At 45.9% G+C, this 18,307-nt stretch overlaps 1 protein-coding gene across 1 annotated transcript; it reads right to left on the bottom strand.

Moving 5' to 3' along the window:
- Positions 1-4,294: 4,294 nt before the first annotated feature.
- Akr1b15 (aldo-keto reductase family 1 member B15) lies at positions 4,295-17,114 on the bottom strand. Its single transcript, NM_173136.1, is given in 10 exon segments — positions 4,295-4,337; positions 6,069-6,151; positions 6,761-6,844; positions 7,526-7,607; positions 8,056-8,162; positions 8,428-8,550; positions 12,816-12,893; positions 13,471-13,587; positions 14,828-14,995; positions 17,007-17,114. Coding segments are annotated over 10 exon segments (951 nt in total). The 5' UTR covers positions 17,073-17,114.
- Between the last annotated feature and the right edge of the window lie 1,193 nt (positions 17,115-18,307).

Below are 18,307 nucleotides of genomic sequence, written 5' to 3'. Positions count from 1 at the left end.
CGAGACCTTGCTTTGGTCCTGATGTCTTATCACAGCAACAGAGAAGTAACTAGTGTAGCCAGCTAGATTCTCTGTTGGCTTTTGTGTCTCTGAACTCAGAATTGAGATGTATAGAAGGAAAACACATGAGGGTGGCTTTTATAAACACAGGATTTCCTAAGGATTCACTGGGGGCAGAATTCCTGGGATTAGCTAGACTATAACACTGAAGACTGGGAGAACTTGAATACATATTAATCCCTGAGTCCAGGCTGGCTGACCAAGGCTGCAGCTCCCTAACCAGCCCCATCCTCTCTTCTGCAGCCCAAGGCCCACAGCTAGACCTGCCCTTGTGTTAGATGTGGCTCTGCTGCCAGCCCAGGCTCGCCCCAGGGCAGGCCTTCCCCACAGGCCTCCCCTGGGCCAAAGCAAACCCTTCAGCTCATCAGAGCTGGTAGAGTTAGCAGTTGTGAGTGTGGGCCTCCTTGTCTGGTGAATTCTAAAGGGATGGTGTTGCCAGCTGACAATTAGGATGCAGTCAGTGTTTGCATACTTGTCCCAGAGCTTGGCTCCCAGCTTCCTGGGAGAACAGACGTAAGTTTCAAGACTCCAGAGCCTGAGAGCTTCCACAGAGACAGGGCTTTCTTGTGTTGTTCATTCATGAACAGATGAAGCTGAGCTGAGATGCTGCACCTTAATGAAGGGATCAGAGCAGGAGCAGGAAGGTTTGGTTTCCTGAGATCACTTTTCTCTGTCAGAGCTCAGGCAAAAGTGAAGGACATGGTCACCAGAGGGACCCAGGGCCTTTAGGAACTCTTGCAATGAGTCAAACAGTAGAGGGTGCAGGGTTAGAAAGAGCCTGTCACAGAGCTGCAGCAGGCAGAAGTGGAACTTACTTTGGAGGATGTACTTTCAGGGAGTTGTGACTTCCAACCCATAGGTCTCTCCTTCTGTCTCTGAACCTGGGAGAGGACACTTGACTGGCAGTGTTTTCTGAGAATCAAGTGAGCGATGTGTGTGATTCTTTTGTATATGTGTGTGTGTGTTTGTGTGTGTGTGTGTGTGTGTGTGTTTGCATGCATGTGTGTGTCTCTGTGTGTGTTTGGATGATATGTGTGTCTTTGTGTATGTCTTGTATGCATGTGTGCGTGTCTGTATGTTTGTATGTGTGTATGTACTAAAGAGAGGAAGGAAGAGAAAAGGACTAAGTTGCTATGTCCAGAGGTTGCCAGAGCCAGCCCAGATTTTGCTGCGATCTTCCTGCCTCAGCCTCCTCGGTGCTGAGAGTAAATACGTGTGCAACACCATGCCAGCACATTGTCACTATTAGTATTTTACAGTTAGACCTAGAGAAGTTGTCCTTAGAGAATGGGGTAGCCTTATAGATGAGCTGATAATTATGAGTGCTCCTATTAGATTCCACAGCCCTTGCCTTCGTGGGGAGCAGGCTCTTATAGACAGAAAACTAAAGCCACACAGAGTTAGAATGGCACAGGATCTAGTAAAAATGGTATGAGATCTCAGCCAAGGTCACAGGCAGATCTCTGTGAGTTCAAGGCCAGCCTGGCTTACAGAGGGAAATCTAGGACAGCCAGGACTACCCAGAGAAACCCTGTCCCAAAAGCAAAGAAATGAATAAGTATAGCATAAAGCCTTTAAATCACGTAAGGGTCGCTCACTGTTAAACTCGTATTTTGGTGCACACACATGCCAGTGAGTATTGTTTAGGCAGAGCAGTGGGAATTCAGCACAGAATCAGCAAGAGTGTTTTCATCTCAACTCTGGAAATGCAACAGGCCCATGACAAGCTCTGCTTCTGATCACCACTGGGTCTCGATGAGAACTGAAATGAATAGGAACCATGCCTTACTCTGTCATTTCTGCTGTTCTCCGTCATATTCCACAGAAGTGATCCAGATAAGTCACACCCTCCCTAATAATTTCCTACTTCAACTCTGCTGGTGTGTGACAAATACTGAGTAGCCAAATAAAGGTATAATAATGTGCCAGATTAGTGAGCCCAAAGCCCACATCTGCCCAGACCTCAGAAAATGAATGTAATTGAAGAAATGGTCTTGGCCAACAGAATATATTACAGTTAAGATACATTTCTAGGTATGATGGTGCACACCTTTAATCCTGGCACTCAGAAGGCAGAGGCAGGTGGATCTCTGTAAGTTTGAAGTCGGTCTGATCTATGTAGTTTTGGGGCAGCCAGGGCTACATAGTGATAATGATGGCATTGATGATGGTGGTAAAGATAGTGGTGAAGAGGATGATGGTGAAGATGATGGTGGTGAAGATGATGATGTTGGTAGTGATGATGACTGTGATACTGGTGGGCCTGGTGAGGGTGGGTCATGAATCTAATGGCTCCTTTCCTTCTAAGAGCAACATGAGAAGTCAGAGAGAGAAGTCACTACTTCTGAAGAAGTAACTACAAAGCCAGGACCCACTTCAGCAACCACCAAAAGGTAGGTGAGAGGCAATGAAAAACACACTAGAGCCTCAAAAGGAAGTTCCTGCCTCCTTTCTCCAGTAACTTGATGGAGGGCCAGACTGAGGAATGGCCAGAGTAGTGTGTCCTAATCTCAGAAGCTGTGTGAACTGGTAAGACAGAATCCAGGACAAAGGTGTGAGAAGGACATGAAGTTCCACAGCAAACGTGACTCCTACGGGAGATGGATCTGAAACCGACATCTTCCTTCTCCAACCCTTCAGCTTCCTAACGGAGTCCTTATTGTGCAATCCCCGAGGGAGCCATCTGACCAGGAATCCTGGAGCTGTAAGTGTCCATGATCCCTCACCACCGTGCTCCCTGGAGGAAAGTCAGGATCTGAGAGCAAGCAGGCATGTAAGCTATCCCCGCCAGCAGGGACCCAGTTATTCAGGGTCCCAAAGAGGCTTTCTACCTGTGGGCCAAAATGGGGGTGAAGAGAAGAAGGAGACCAAGCAAAAGTTCTGTTGTCAAGGTCTTGTTTATTGGAGTGAATGTTACAACTTTTAAGGCTTTCAGGTAGGGGGAGTGTCCTTTGTGAAACACAGAGGAGGGAAACATGAAGATATAGACAGTGATAGCTGGAGGCAAAGAGGTCAGGTGGTAGACGATGATGAGGTCAAGCAATGGAGACACCGGGTGTTGACTCAGGAGATAACTGGTATCTGCTCGAGCTGAGGCATCCCTTGAATGTTATCTTCCTGTGCCGTAAATTCATGGGAGAGGCTTTGTCCAACAATCTTAAGACTTATGGCAGTCATCTTAGGGGTGAATATCTGTGGCCAAACAGCCCAGAGTCACCTAGTCACTTTGAGCCTTGCAGTCAAAAAGCGGCTAGGCCCAAATCCAATATGGCTCCGTACAGTAAGCAGTAGACGAGACAACGCTGCACTGCCACACTGACCATGGGGAGCAGGGATGGGGAGAGCTATCCAGGTTTTCTACCCTGCAGGTACCACAGTTTTTGAATGCTTTTCTTTTTTCCAAAGCATTTGGAGAAAAGATGTGAGAGTTTTATACTTGTAAAGTGGCCCTGTGTCCTTTAAATTCTTCCCTGTGCCTTTATAGATGGTTGCAATATTCTCAAGAAATATTATAGAAAAGGGATGTGTCCCAGGCTAATGGCAATAGTTCTGTTTTGTTCTTTCCTTGTCTAGACTCCCCACTTACCACCCTATTCCTAGAGATATCCTTTGTGGATTTCTGACTCTCCCCCCATGACTTCTGACTCTCTGGCATGACTGAGTGTTAAAGGCAAGGTTGGGAAGCAACAACAAGAAAGGGCCAAGAAAGCCACAGGGAAATCAAAGACATTAAGAAGCTTGGGAGGAGGAGGAGGAGGGCATCTGATTGCCTTGAGCCCTGCCTCAGAGCACTGTCCTTTGAAACTTAGGGTCAGGCACTCAGCACAGGGATCTCAAGCAAGCAAGTTCTTGGCTTTGCCATGCCTCTGTTTCCTCCCGTGCCAATGTGTGGATGTTAAGAGTTGGACCCAATGAGCTCACTCATTCAAAAATCACTTCAGAACGTGTTGGCTGCTTTTCTTAATGTAATGACTCTTTATTATTTTATCTGCATACCCTCAAATGTTACCAGAGCTCCGGGTTTTTGACAAACATTTGCTCAGATCAAATTAGTGTAGGAGAGGTCCATTCACTTCTCCAAGTCACATCTGCTCGCAACGGTCTGTTCCTGATTCAGCATGGGGATTTAACCACAGCCTTGCCCACACCATGATGCCAGGCAGGCTGGGATTGAGAGGACTGCAGGAGTGAGGTATGCATCTGCAAAAGAGAAGTCTCGCCGGCTGGTTCAGCTTCAGTACTCTGCGTCATAGGGAAACTCTTCCATGTTGACTGTCCTGCAGCCCAAGCACAGACGAAATATGAGTACCATCCAATAGTTGATGCTCTTTGATGAATAGTTTATGAACTTGAAAGAGGCCTGTTTTGGTGGACGACTGGGGATCCAACTCAAGGTTTCAAAGATACCGGACGAGAACCCTCTCACCTGAGGTACCCAGCCTAGGCACACTGTTATGGTATCCATAAGAATGCACTTCCTATGCTTCCTCAGGTTTTCCTTACAGCACACCATGGCCTCCCCCTTAGGTGATGAACAGAGCATTTGGAAAGAGGGTAGGGAAGTCCGCAGTGGCCATGTCATCAGAATAAGGTCCTAAAGACACATCATTAGTGACTGGCCCACTCCCAGGGCTCACGACTACTCTTTGAGTTCATTCCACCTTATTAAAAAGTGGCAAATCATGTTGAATTCCTCAGATTGGTATTTGCATTGTGGTTGTTGTATTCAACAAGGCAAGATCAGCCGTGAGCTAGGATCTCTGTATTCAATGGCTATGTGCCACAACCGTTACTGTCACCCCTACTCTGTAGACAAGGAACGAGAAATGGGAAGGCTACAGATCCACCCAAGGCTTCATTGCTACTGAATGACTGACGTTTGGATTAGACGCTGGCTGAGCTTAGTTCTGAGGACGCCAATCTATTATCTCCACTCATTTATGTATCTATCCAAAAATTAACCTACTTGGTGACCAAAAAGCATCACAAACACGTCTCCAGCCAAATCTTTGACTTCTAAGTGACAATTCTGTTCTTGAACCGCTCATATAAGAAACACAACCAGCCAAGCAAAACCATATCTGTTAGCCTTTTGCAAATTCAATTAGCTATTTTCCATGGGAAGCCACGTCCACTTGTTGTCCTTCTCCCTGGATTGTTAGAGTAGACACCCTGTGGTCTCTCAAGCAGATGTCACTGTGAAACTTCTAAGGTTTATCAAATCAATCGTGCCAGACTGTGCTCACAGTCTCTCCTGGCTTCTAAGCTCCTTCCATTTTAAAAATCAAAGTCCTCCTAACCGTTCTCACCACCTGTCTGCCCTTAGCTCTAAGGCTTTCTCTGAATTCATTTCTTCCCACAAGAGCCCTTGCTCATCCGCTGTAGCTTCCCCAGCTTCCTGATTCAGGAGCCCTAAATCCACTGCATCTCACCTCAGGGTATTTGCACCCACTGGTGCAATGGCCAAGAAAGGTGTTGTCCTAATACTGCATGGTGCATTCCTCACTTCTTCCAATTGTGACTTTATCAGCAAAACTGTCCTTGGACCATCACCTATAAAGCCCCTATTCTACCAAGAAGCACTATAGCTTGTACCTTTTACTAACTTTTTTTTTTCCTATGGCATTTGTTACTGCCTGATGTACATATTTAGAGCTCCTTCACATATTTCGGGAATACAGGAATGGGAAACATGACGTTTGTGTACTGTGATATGCCAGCTAGAACACACAGGGCGCATTACAGATAAGTCAGTTAGTGACCAAGAGAGAGGATGAACGCTCTGGCCTCCTGCAAAGGGACAGCATGTTGTTCCTGAAAACTCTGGCTCTGTGGGTAAACTTCAGAGAATTAGTGGCAGCTGGGAGTCATGGCCTCCCATGACTCAAATTTACTTTTTCACAATTTCCAAACAAAACAAAACAGTATTTGAAGATAACGTTAACCTAACCCTTCCAGCTAATGCTCTACAACTTCAGAAATCTCATACATCAGCCTCCGCCACTTACTCAGGCAGCAGGCAGGCCCTCCAGTTTCTGTTGAAGCTCAGGATAGTGGCCATCTCCTGGTCGCTCAACTGGAAGTCAAAGACCTGGAAGGACAAGAGTTCCAAAGCATCCTTAGCCAAGGAAAGGGCTGGTGCCTGAGGCTGTAGGCATTCTTCTCTGCACACATAGGTTCACACTGCATACAAACCGTTTTCTAGATTTAGACTAAATTATTTATAGAACTCAGTGTTCAAAAAAACAGAGAACTTGGGCCTGTAGTCACAAGATCTCAGCCTGTGCACTGCCTAATCCTTGAGGACACGTGGAGCCTTCAGGAAGGACGTTTCCTCAAGTGTAGCCCATGCCTGTTCTCCAGCTAAAGGTTGCTGTGTAGGCCAGGGCAGTCTGCACTTGGGCAGGTTATCGATGGCTCTTGATCTAAGTGCTCATGGGAAAGCAAGGGTCTTCTCGGTGACATAAGGTTTGCCTATGCTTAGAGATGACAGGGCTTCTCTGGGCCCCACCCTCAGTCCATTTGTGGTTAACTGGTGGTTTATCTCAGCTCTGTTGAGGCCAGCTCCCTGGGACAAGAGTTCACAAGATGATCAGAAATTTGGGAAGACACACGGATAATCCAAGAATGGGATGAGAAGAAAGTCTAATGGGAGTCTTTGCATCATACATTCTTATCAGATGATGGGTCTCCATCTTACCTGAATGTTCTCCTGTATACGTGCTGGCGTCACAGACTTGGGGATCACTACCACGTTCCTCTGGATGTGGAACCGAATAAGAACCTGTGTAAAACAAAGGGAAGACGGCATGTGTTCAGTAAAAAAGGACCTTTGTGGTATAAATGAGACTGGCCCCACAAGGGCATGTGTTTAGAAACTTGGTCCCCAGTTAGTGGAACAGCTTAGCAAGATTTAGGAGGGGTAGCCTTGTTGGAGAAGGCACATTACTGGGGGCAGGCTTAAGGTGTCAAGCCTTAAGTCATTCCCAGTGTGCTCTCATTTCCCCGTCTGTGGTTTGAGATGTGAGCCCTTGGCTGCTGCTCCGGCACCACGCCTGCCTGCCTGCTGCCGCGGTTCCTGCCAAGATGTCCAGGGACTCCCATCTCCCTGTAACTGCACGCTCCAAAGAAAAGCCTCTCTTCTCTAAGTTGCTTTGGTCATGATGTCTTATCAGAAACGTGACTAAGACAATGTTTATCTTCGCAGCTCCCTCTGGCCCTTTTTTAATCTCCCGTAATCCTGAAGGCAACACCAGGATTTCCCTAGGTGGGGGAAGAGGACTTGGCAAGAAGTGAAGGGACAGAAGTTGCCCTTGTTTAATACCAGCTACATTTCAGGGAGATGGGAATAGACTTCCCTTTCTCATTTCCTCCTCTCCAGGGGATTAAAAGAAGGCAAGAGAAAGAGTAAAACAAGACTAGGAATGGATTGCAGGGTTGAGAGTTGGGAGGCATATTATTTTACCTGGGCTGTGGTTTTCTTGTGCTTGGCGGCAATCTCTTTAATCTTGGGGTCCTGTAATAGTGAAGGGTCATCTGGCTTGGCCCTAAAGGTGGAAAGAGAGCAGAGTGAGTAAATCCCCAGGACTGTGACAAGCCAATGACACCTGCTTCCCTGACACTATCAAGGAGGAGCATCACAGCCTTCTCTCCCTGCAAAATGGGCAGGGGGTCCTCCTGGAAGCTTTCTGTCTTTCCTGTGATCCCATCTTAGGCTCTGCAGCCTCAGGAATTTGCAAAGGTGCCCTGGCATTAAATAGTAGAAGCATCCCTAAGAGGTAAGGCATCCTGTTTTTTTTTTTTTTTAAAATAAAGTAAAATAAAATAAACAAAAAACATGGCTCCCCCACCCCAAGCAATCCTATTTGGATGTGTCCAATATATCTCCATAGAGATAGTTTTTCCAGGTACATGAGAAATCTGGACCAATAATAACTGGATATTAAACAATAATTTTAAGACTGATAAAAAGAAATTCACACTCTGAAGCCTCACCTAGGCCTGTCTGGGGAGCCCAGGGGACTGTAGGCTGTGACCACGATGCCCTTGGAGTGACAGTACTGGATCAGTTTTTCCTGGGTGAGGTAAGGGTGGCACTCGACCTGCAAGAGAAAACATCTCCATCACTAGAGAAGGAGGCCTTTCTGAGAGGCTCAGTGGGAGCTCCAGGCACAAGAAAGGAACAACACAAAGGCCAAACACAGCCCACTGATAGACGTGCTACCCACCAGACCCAGAGACCTGCCTCCCACCTCCCTGAGCATCCTGAACACAGACCCCAGAGGCAAGACTCTGCAGATAGTACTGAACTTGCCTCCCAGTGCTGAAGCAGGCACAGAGCAGGGCCCTGCACCACACGGAACTCACCTGGTTGGTCACTGGCTTATGTTTCAGTCCAGGCTTGTTCAGGAGCCTTTCGATCTGGAAGTGGTTGAAGTTGGAGACGCCCAGAGCTTTCACCAGCCCCTGGTCCACCAGTTCCTCCATGCCCTGTCACAGAGAGGACCATTGTTTAGATGGTTCTAAGAGGACACAGGGATGCTGACTTGATTCAGTCCTGAGATAAGAGGAATGGCTACACAAACCTCCAAGTTTTAGTTTTAAGCAGCAACACAAGAAAGAAGTGCCTGTCCAGACAGTGGATGCTCATCAAGGGGCAGAGGCTACTATGAATATATGATGCGGGCTGGAGAGATGGCTCAGCACTTAAGAGCACTGATTGCTTTTCCAAAGGTCCTGAGTTCAAATCCCAGTAACTACATGGTGGCTCACAACCATCTGTAATGAGATCTGATGCCCTCTTCTGGTGTGTCTGAAGACAGCTACAATGTACTTACACATAATAGATGTTTAAAAAAAAAAAAAAGAGGGGTTGGGGATTTAGCTCATTGGTAGAGCGCTTGCCCTGGGTTCGGTCCCCAGCTCCAAAAAAAAAAAAAAAAAAAAAAAAAAAAAAAAAAAAAAAAAAAAAAAAAAAAGAATATATGCTGCTCTCACCTTGCCCAAATCTGGGTAACCTGAGGAAATGGATTAATTCAGTTTTGCCATCTATCTTTCTTCCCCAAATCATCTGTGTGTGCACATGCATGTGTGTGTGTGTGTGTGTGTATGTGTTTGTGTGCATGTGTGTTTAAGATAGACGAAAGAAAGAGAAAGTGAGAAAGAGAGAGTGAGGAAGGAGGGAGGGAGAGGAGGAAGAAGAAGAAAAAGAAAATAAAGAATGACATTGGGGTGACATTTGACCCCACTCCCTGAACCTCTTATGCACTTACTCTGGGATTCAGCACAGGAATTAGGATGTTCAAAACTCCCCTAGTGACTTTAGTGTACAAAGTTGAGGGCCACCTGTCAGTGAGGAAGGACTTTGCTAGGTAGGACTACTGAGCCTTGGTGAGACCTAGGTCTATGAACTCCCCAGACTGGAATGAGATAACTTACGTGTGCTTGTGTGTCCTAAGTGAACGTTGGTTTGCATGTCTGGTCCATCTGGCCTTTTTTTTTTTTTTTTTTTTTTTATATTTATTATATATAAATATTATTACATTTATTATATATAAGTACACTGTAGCTGTCTTCAGATACACCAGAAGAGGGCACCAGATCTCTTTACAGATGGTTGTGAGCCACCATGTGGTTGCCGGGAATTGAACTCAGGACCTCTGGAAGAGCAGTCGGGTGCTCTTAACCGCTGAGCCATCTCTCCAGCCCCCATCTGGCCTTCTTTATGTTACTCTCCCCTCCCCTCTTTGGGATTTCAGTCAGTGAGCCTGCCATGGGATTAGTTGTTGTTCCAACGTGCTCCATGCCAACATGGTTAATCCTGCTGCCTCTAGTCACAGCCTACAGCTTGTCTACATGTGCCCTTGAAAGAGTACAGCCAGGCAGAGCACCGGGAGCACTTGAGAGGCAGAGGCAGCCAGATCTCTGTGAATTCAAGGCCAGACTGGTCTACAGAGAATTCCAGGACAGCCAGGGCTACACAAAGAAACCCTGGAAAACCAACCAACCAACCAAACAAACAAACAAATGGTTTCATTTAGCAATAATTCTTGGATTGATTTATAAGACATATCGTTAGGACATTGAACTAGGCAAATCAGGGATACGCCTATGTAACGATGACAGAATGGCCAATTGCCATAGTTAAATCAGTATAAGAACTCCGCGTGTATTACATGTGTACACATTCCTGAAGTATTACTAAATTATTTACATGGCCATATACGGCAGCCACCCTGCCAAGTTATTAATAATTTGCTCGTGTCAGTGCAAAAGTGAATGCTGACATCTTAGGCTGTCTTGGGAGCTTTGCTACGCAGACTTCTCACTGTTTTGGACTCCGTGTGAAACCACTGCATTGCTTCTTAAGCCATCAACCGAGCAGGAGGGCCTGTGTTGCTGCTGGCTGTTTGGAAGCCTTTAATTTTTCCCTTTCCTATCCAGGTCAGAAGGCCTCAAGAGAATCTTCACGATACACTATGGAAGGAAGGACAGATGTTTTAGACTTCATTTTCCTACTGTTCTGGGGATAGGAATCCCTGGCCTTGTGCTTGGTGAGTAAAACCCACCACTAAACCAAATCCACACTTCTAGATTCTCCCGAGACTCTCGTAACCAGCATTCTGTTGCTAGCACATGTAGTTAATGATTTACTTGGCAAGATTGATTCCTTTCAAATATATCTCTAGGTATTGACCTTTTTAGGGGAGACATAAATGCCTACTCAGCCCAGATAAGCAAACAGCAGACCAAATAAGTGACCCCATCCTGTGTCTAAGCTGGTAAAACAACCTTACCTGGGCTTCACACAGAACCTTGAGTGAAGAGCTACACATAGGAGCAGGGGCAACTTTGGGGCTGTTACACCATCAAAGAAAACATCTCCCCAGCAACCACTAACGTCCTACATATCCAGGTACAAGAGGAGGGGCCTTGTGTGCTGGCTCTTGAGGTGCTCCGGAGCTCCTGGTGGTCCACCTCATGCCCCTGTGAGACCTCTTCCCACCCTCATCCCAGGAGGGAATGTTATTGGGTTCAGTCTTGCAAGGGTGTCCAGTTTACAAGAGACGGCTCTGATTACAAGAAAGCAGCGGCCATGCTATGGCCAGAGCACAGCATCCTACAACACTAGGACTGCCATCCGATCTAAAACCTTGTCTACTCCCCTCATTTCCTACTTCCACTGCCACGCACATCTGTTCTCTCTATGTTCTTGCTACCTCCAGCTAAAGTTCAAAGTAGCAAGAACAACATGCAGGCTGATAAACACTTTTGGACACAAAAGACTCACATTTAATGTCATTATATCAGTTCTTATTTATTTATTTTTTTTAGAGAAAAGCAACCATGATCTAATTAGCTTTTGAACGTTAATTATGCACATCATGTATTGATGTGGGTTCTTCAAAGGAACAGAACTGATAAGAGTGGATTGCTTGATTTTAAAAAGCAAGGTACCTGCTTTTCCTGTTGTTTACATATATGTTCACTGTTGGCCAAGCACTGTGCTAAAGGGTCTGGTAACTGGACTCTGGAGTCAAATGGATCCGAGTCTAATCTTCTTTGGGTCACACCCTACTCTGTGACATGGCCACTCCCAATTCTCAAGGTTACAGGTTTCACCATTTGTACTTAGGAAACACTCCTGGAAGGGCTGGTCACTAATGGGCTCTGGCAAAGCCTAGGATATTAGCTCCCTTCAGCCTTACCACACCCTCAAGGATCTAATGAGTAGAATTATGTGAGTGTGTGCATGATGTGAGTGCATGCTCATGTATGGGTTCCTCTGTGTGTGCAGGCACGCATGCCATAGCGAGTGTGCAGAGGTCAAAGGACAGCCTTGTGTGCTGTTCCTCACCTTTCACCTGAGGTGAGACTGGGTCTCCTTGTTTTTCATCTGTGTGTGCCAGTCTAGCTGGCCAGAGATCATCAGAGATCTCTTCCTCCCGTCTTGGGATGGCAGACATGTGCTTCTATACCTGGCTTTCTATGGGTTCTAGGTTCTCACATGTGTGGGGCAAACACTGTACCACTGAGACTTCCCACCAGCCCATATGTAAGAAGAAACTGGCTTGAAGGAGTTAAAAATATTTCCCTAGGCCAGCTGGGTGTGATGGTGGGTGCCTTTAATCCCAGCACTGGAAGTTAAAGGAAGGCAGATCTCTGAGTTCCAAGTTCCAGGATCCCAGGGCTGCAGAGAAACTCTGTCTTCAAAATCCAAACTTAATAATGATGTGGTGGTGGTAGTGGTGGTGGTAGTGGTGGTGGTGGTGGTGGTGGTGGTGGTGGTGGTGGTGATGATGATGATGATGATGATGATGATGATGATGATTTACCTAGGCCACTTAGCTAACCCGTGCAAATCAAGGCAGCATCCCTGTACCAAGTTCCTGCCCTTAGTTTCAAATTCGTGTATGTTTTCCACAAACTGAGCAAGACTAAATTTCCTGTCTCAGGTGAGGTCCTAATTGTCACCTCAAAAACAGATGATTTTAATCTCAGCACCTGGGAGACAGAGTCCCATGGATCTCCGTGAGCTCCAGGCTAGCCAGGGATAAACAGTGAGACACTGAATAAAAAAAAAAAAAAAACCAAACAAACACAAAAGTAGATGATGCCAGATGAACCCTAAATCCAAACACAGTGAGGAAGGAGTTAGAAGAACTGGAGAAAACAGAGACAGAGTTGCACACAAGGCATGTGGGCCTGTTCATACCACAATGGTAGTCTGGACAGCAGTAGAAGCTGGAACCTACCTCCCAGGCTTCCAGGAATGTTGTTTTACTGGGGAGGACGTTGCCTTGTTCATCTTTGGGGAATAACTCCTTCCCTGCCTGTAAAAACAAAACAAATTGCGCCCGTTGGTTGCACCTGGTTCTATGAAGCAAGGATCCAGGACAGTGAAATATCCAATACCTACATCTGCTTAGCTTCTGGTCAGGTCTAGGGGATGGGATGCATTTGCAGACATCAAGCTTTAATAACATCTTTATCCCAACTTACTGTGGTTAGGTAAATCCCAATTACAGAACTGCTGGACCAGTTCCCAAATCTGCTAATATTTGTCATAGACTTGATCAGGAACATCTATCACCTTGGAAACTGATGCCTCATTATCTGGATCCACATAAACCTGGAGGAATTTTAATTTTACTAGGCAAGGATCTGATTCCCAGCATTTCATAGTTGGTTCAGCCACTCCCTAGGCACACTCGGATTAGAAGGAGTCTCAGCGTGCTTTGGTTGGCAAGAGGGCTGGACCCTGGAATACAACACTCAAGACCATGGAAGGCGTCTCTTGAGAGGGCATCACTGAACAAGGAATCAGCAGGAAGTTGACAGGGGCACTCATGCCCACGTTCCCACAACCTTGGGTCAGGGATACAGATAAGCACAGAGAAGTGCTCAAACCTGAAATCCCTGAGGCCAGTGGATAAGATAGAGGTCCAAGTAGTCCAGCTTGAGATCCGTGAGGGTCTTCTGAAAGGCTTCCTTTAGCAGTTTTTTCTCAAAGCAGGTGGGCCACAACTGCAGAGTATGACATCGGGGGCATTAGGAAATGGAGGAAAAGAGTCACACAACACTCACCCACCCTGCTCAGAGACTTACAGTCTGATCTAGCCTCAGGACAGACTGTTTATATTTAACAAAACCAGCTAATTAATGCACACGATCTGATACACAAGGCTCACTGAGTCAGGTCATTTCCCAAGTGCTGAGGGTGATAGAGTTTTTCATGCTTGCAGCATTCGATGTGTTTCTTAGACCACTTGGCATTCTGATGCTATTTGTGGGATAGTCCCATATTCCCAAGATACCAGGCCCTAAGGGTGAATTACAAAGAATTAAATGCCCATGCTATGCAGTTCCCACATGGGTAGAGTGTGTCAGCTAGGGATAGCCAGCCAGATACCTCATCCTACATCGCTCTCTCCTTTCTTTTTAACTGCATGTTATATTTCATACATTAAAATAATTTATTAATTTATTATATATAAGTACACTGTAGCTGTCTTCAGACACACCAGAAGAGGGCATCAGATCACACTACAGATGGTTGTGAGCCACCATGTGGTTGCTGGGATTTGAACTCAGGACCACTGTAAGAGCAGTCAGTGCTCTTACTTGCTGAGCCATCTCTCCAGCCCTGTATTTCACCTTTATGGTGGTAAGAAGATATTCCTATGCAACAATAAAAAAGTATTCTTTCTACATAGTCACTGAGAACACAGGACTGAGTGGGATAGTTCTGGGTCCACCCTTTTAAAAAGAAAGATTAATTTATTATTTCAATGTATGTGTGCATACTGTGTGAGTGGATGCCTTTAGAGGACAGAAGAGGGTGTCACATTATTTGGAATTTGAGTTACAGGTGTTGTGATTCACCGGGTGTTGGTGCTAGGAACCAAATTATAGTGTTTCTGCAAAAGCAGTAAGTACTCTTAATCTCTGAGCCATCTCTCCTACCCCAAGACCCACCCTTAGAGGCAGCCCTAGCATCTGAGTGGACAGAAGGATGTCAATGACAGAAAGCATGAAAGTCAAGAGAATGCAAATCTCAAAGGAGCCATCCTGGTTATGGAAAAACTAACATAGGTGGGTGGGCCAACAGCAGAATCGCATCAGTACTGGCTTGGAACTCGGATATTTATACCCACAGACAGATATAGGGAAAGCAAGGAAGGAGGTTAAGAAAAGCTGGAGAGGGCTGTTGGTATGGACCAGATTCTACCTGCTTTGAAGTTTCATCCACAGTGGACCACTATACCTTGCTGACAATGAAGAGGTCCTCCCGCCTCACAGCCTTCTCTTTGATCTTCTCTTGGATGGCTTCCCCCACCTCATTCTCGTTGCAATATGCATACGCACAGTCAATATGGCGATACCCAGCATCAATGGCTGCCTTCACAGCTTCCTTGACTTGGTTTGGCGTAGACTGAAAGGCAACAGAAAAGGCCATTGGATGTTCTTATACCAAAACCGTCCTCAATAGGCTCCACACAGCCCAGTTTCACCAAGCCACACTGCATTGCTGGAAAGATTTATTCATTATATATAAGTACATTGTAGCTGTCTTCAAACACACCAGAAGAGGGCATCAGAAATCATTACAGATGATTGTGAGCCACCCTGTGGTTGCTGGGATTTGAACTTAGAACCTCTGAAGAGTAGCCAGTGCTCTGAAGCACTGAGCCATCTCTCAAGTCCTGAAAACAAACTTTTCAAAGGAGAAGAAAAAGGGAACTGTAATGTTCATCCACCTTGTGTTCTAGCAGAGCTAAAAGTCAGTTCCATCTAATGTGCCTGGTCTTAAAGGAGCTCTTGTTTCTAGGGTGACAGATGCCCCCCACTGCAAGTTGCTGAAAGCCAGACTCAACTCTGCAGTGGCCCAGAGGAATTGTCCCCCTGGACTGAGGTAAGACTGTGGAGAATGGTTACTGTGTGGTAAATCCAGGTTCTACCCCACAACAGCTTCTAAAGATGCGCTCACAAATGAAATATAAACAACTTTGTTTAAAAGCAGAAAGCCAAATACTGGGTATGGTAGCTTATGTGTGAAATCCCAGCATTTGGAAAACAGGAAGATGGTGAGTTTGAGGCTAGCTTGGGGCACATTGTTATCCCCAAAATAAAACATATGCAAAAAATCCCCCCATCAACAAAACAACCAGTCAAACCAAACAACTACAAACGACCCTCTTCTTTCACCAAACCTAGAAATATCTCGGTTAAGCATCAAATATAGAAAAGCACCAGAGAGATAGTTGGCTTCCCTGGGGCAGGAAGTGGCCTCTGGTGGTTCAGGTTCAGCAGTGCCTGGACTTTCCCAAGCATCTCACCTGCCAGTTTTCTACAGAGAAGAGCAGACTCCCTCTTGCTAATACTGCCCTCTTATCTTGAGAAAAGCTCCCTTGTCAAACTTTCTCATTTTTGAACTTCTGAAAGTTACTTCTGGTCAGAGTGCTTGTCAACTTGGTAGAAAGTGAAATTTCTAATTTGGAGGAAAGTCAAGGAAGATTTTAACCCAGTGCTGAAACAGAGAGGGAGCCCACCTGCATCCCTCAGAAGAAAAAGACAATACAGCAAATGACAGGACAAGAGACTTGGACTCCAAAAACAGCTCCTGGAGGCACCTCACACCTGTGATCACCTCTAGAGGCTGAGGCAGGAGGATTGCAAGTTCAAGCTACAGTGTGAGTTATAGGACAGCCTAAACTAAGTCTAAGTCCCAGTCGCCAGAAACCAAATCAAGAGAGAACTCCTGGAAACAAGGTGACCACTGTCCTGTTATCACCAAGGGAAATAAACCCAAGGGCAGAGTTAGGAGATGGGACAATGTCAGACTTGTCTCAACAGAAGCTGAGAAATGTGCTTCAGCAGAAAGCGGGTTGGACCCTGGGGCATTCTGCCAGCGGAGCAAACTGCCAGACCGGATCTGAGCCCAGGCTCCGTGGTCTTCCTGCTTGGTTTGATGTGCTCAGAAAATGGAGTGATATCTTGGTAAAGTGCAGGTGCCAGTAGCCTGGGCTGGGGTCTGAGACTCTGCCTTTCCCCCCAGGCCAGATGTCTTAGTAGGGTCCGCTTCCCCCCCCCCCCCCCCCCCATCGCGTGGGTAGGAAACAGAGCTAGGTCATATGGAGCTTTGGGTGTCCTGCCTCTGAATAACGCAGCCAGAAAAAGATCAAACCAGCCAAAACGTATAAAATGTTAAGTGTCTCTTAAGTTCAGAGTAAGCGTGATAAGAGTGTATCCTTCAAAGCTTGAAACTTGACACTATCAGGATGTCACTGCTGGGGAAAGTCTGTCAGAGCCTTGAGGCCTGAAACAGCAGAAAGGTCAAAAACAACTTGGGTTCCAAATTCCCAGTAGACGCCACAGAAAAATGAGGAAATGCCAAGAAGCTGCTCTGCTTGAAGGCAGCAGGAGTCCTAAGACTGTGCACTCACCTTCCAGGTGCCCAGACCCACAATGGGCATCTTGGCTTTGGTACTGAGCTCCACGAAGGTTGCCATGGTTGTTGCTGAAATCTTTGTGAGAGCAGAGGTCTGTGTCCTGGTTAAAGAGCGGATGGAGGAGGCTTTTATGTCCTGGAAGAAGAGGCAGGCTCTTACAGTGTGAGCAAGCAGCCACACCCATCCCCTTAATCCCCAACCCCGCCCATCGCTCCCCCCCCCCCACTGAACCGGAAGTTTGTCCCAGTCTTTTGCAAGATTTAAGAGTGTGAGTGAAGATTAGTCATAAGCCAGAGGGAAATCTCCCTAGTGCAGAACATGGATTACTCTCGAGAGTTACTTAGAGGTTCATGAGCCTTAGGAACATCGGGTGAAAGATCCTTCCAGCTATTTTGCTAGATGCGTTTGGGTTACCACATTATGTGGAGAACTGTGAAACCTGTAGGTATTCTGCCAGGTTGAAGACAGCAAAAGTTTTCCGAGGCAAAATGAGGAGTCTACATGCATTATTTTGAGATAACTGTTGTTGATCACAAAAGATCAGTGACAGAGGACTAGTCTGAAATTAAAAGACAGTTGGGTAGATTTTGTGGCAAAGGGGAGAGAGAGAGAGAGAGAGAGAGAGAGAGAGAGAGAGAGAGAGAGAAGAGGGGAAGGGAGAGGAGAGAGATTATGCTGTTCTGGAAGTGTCTGTTTTCAAACTCTCTCTTTTTTTTTTTTTTTGTTTGCTTTACTCATCTAATTGCTGGAAAATTGTGAAAAACAAAGTTCTCGTTAACCACTAAGACGGGATCCTTAGTTTGATAATATTCTTCCTCTCTCTCTGAATCTGAAATTTGACCAATTGTCTAACTGTATACATGAGCTTTGACATTTTTTGTGCTTACATTTAACGACCAGACTTCTGTCATTATCAATATTCTATTACACTAAGGACAATGAAAAAGAAAGGCAACTATAAGATGGGAACATAAAGCACCTTTATTCCATCACTTGAGAAGCCGTTGCCCAGTGCAGTTTGCTGGTCTCGTCTCGGCGTGTGTCAGTTGTTCCGCACTGCACTCGCATGTTCAAAGCTGACGCCACGAGGCTAGCTTTTCTACACATTTATAGAGAGTCATTTCAAAATTTCCTTTATGCCAAACCCTTTAATATTATATTCTATGTTATGCTCATTTATTCTGCCATTTCTACTATTCTTAGGAATCTACCTGATTTCCACCTGGTTTCTATTATGTATAAATAATATGTCAAGGTATATCACTGCAGTGAAACAGTGTCTTGTGTCCTAGGGA

Source organism: Rattus norvegicus, chromosome 4 (assembly GCF_021556685.1).
Source record: "Rattus norvegicus strain SHRSP/BbbUtx chromosome 4, alternate assembly SHRSP_T2T, whole genome shotgun sequence".
NCBI lineage: Eukaryota > Metazoa > Chordata > Mammalia > Rodentia > Muridae > Rattus > Rattus norvegicus.
Note: the sequence above shows the minus strand (reverse complement) of the source record. Positions and strands in the feature narration are given on the sequence as shown.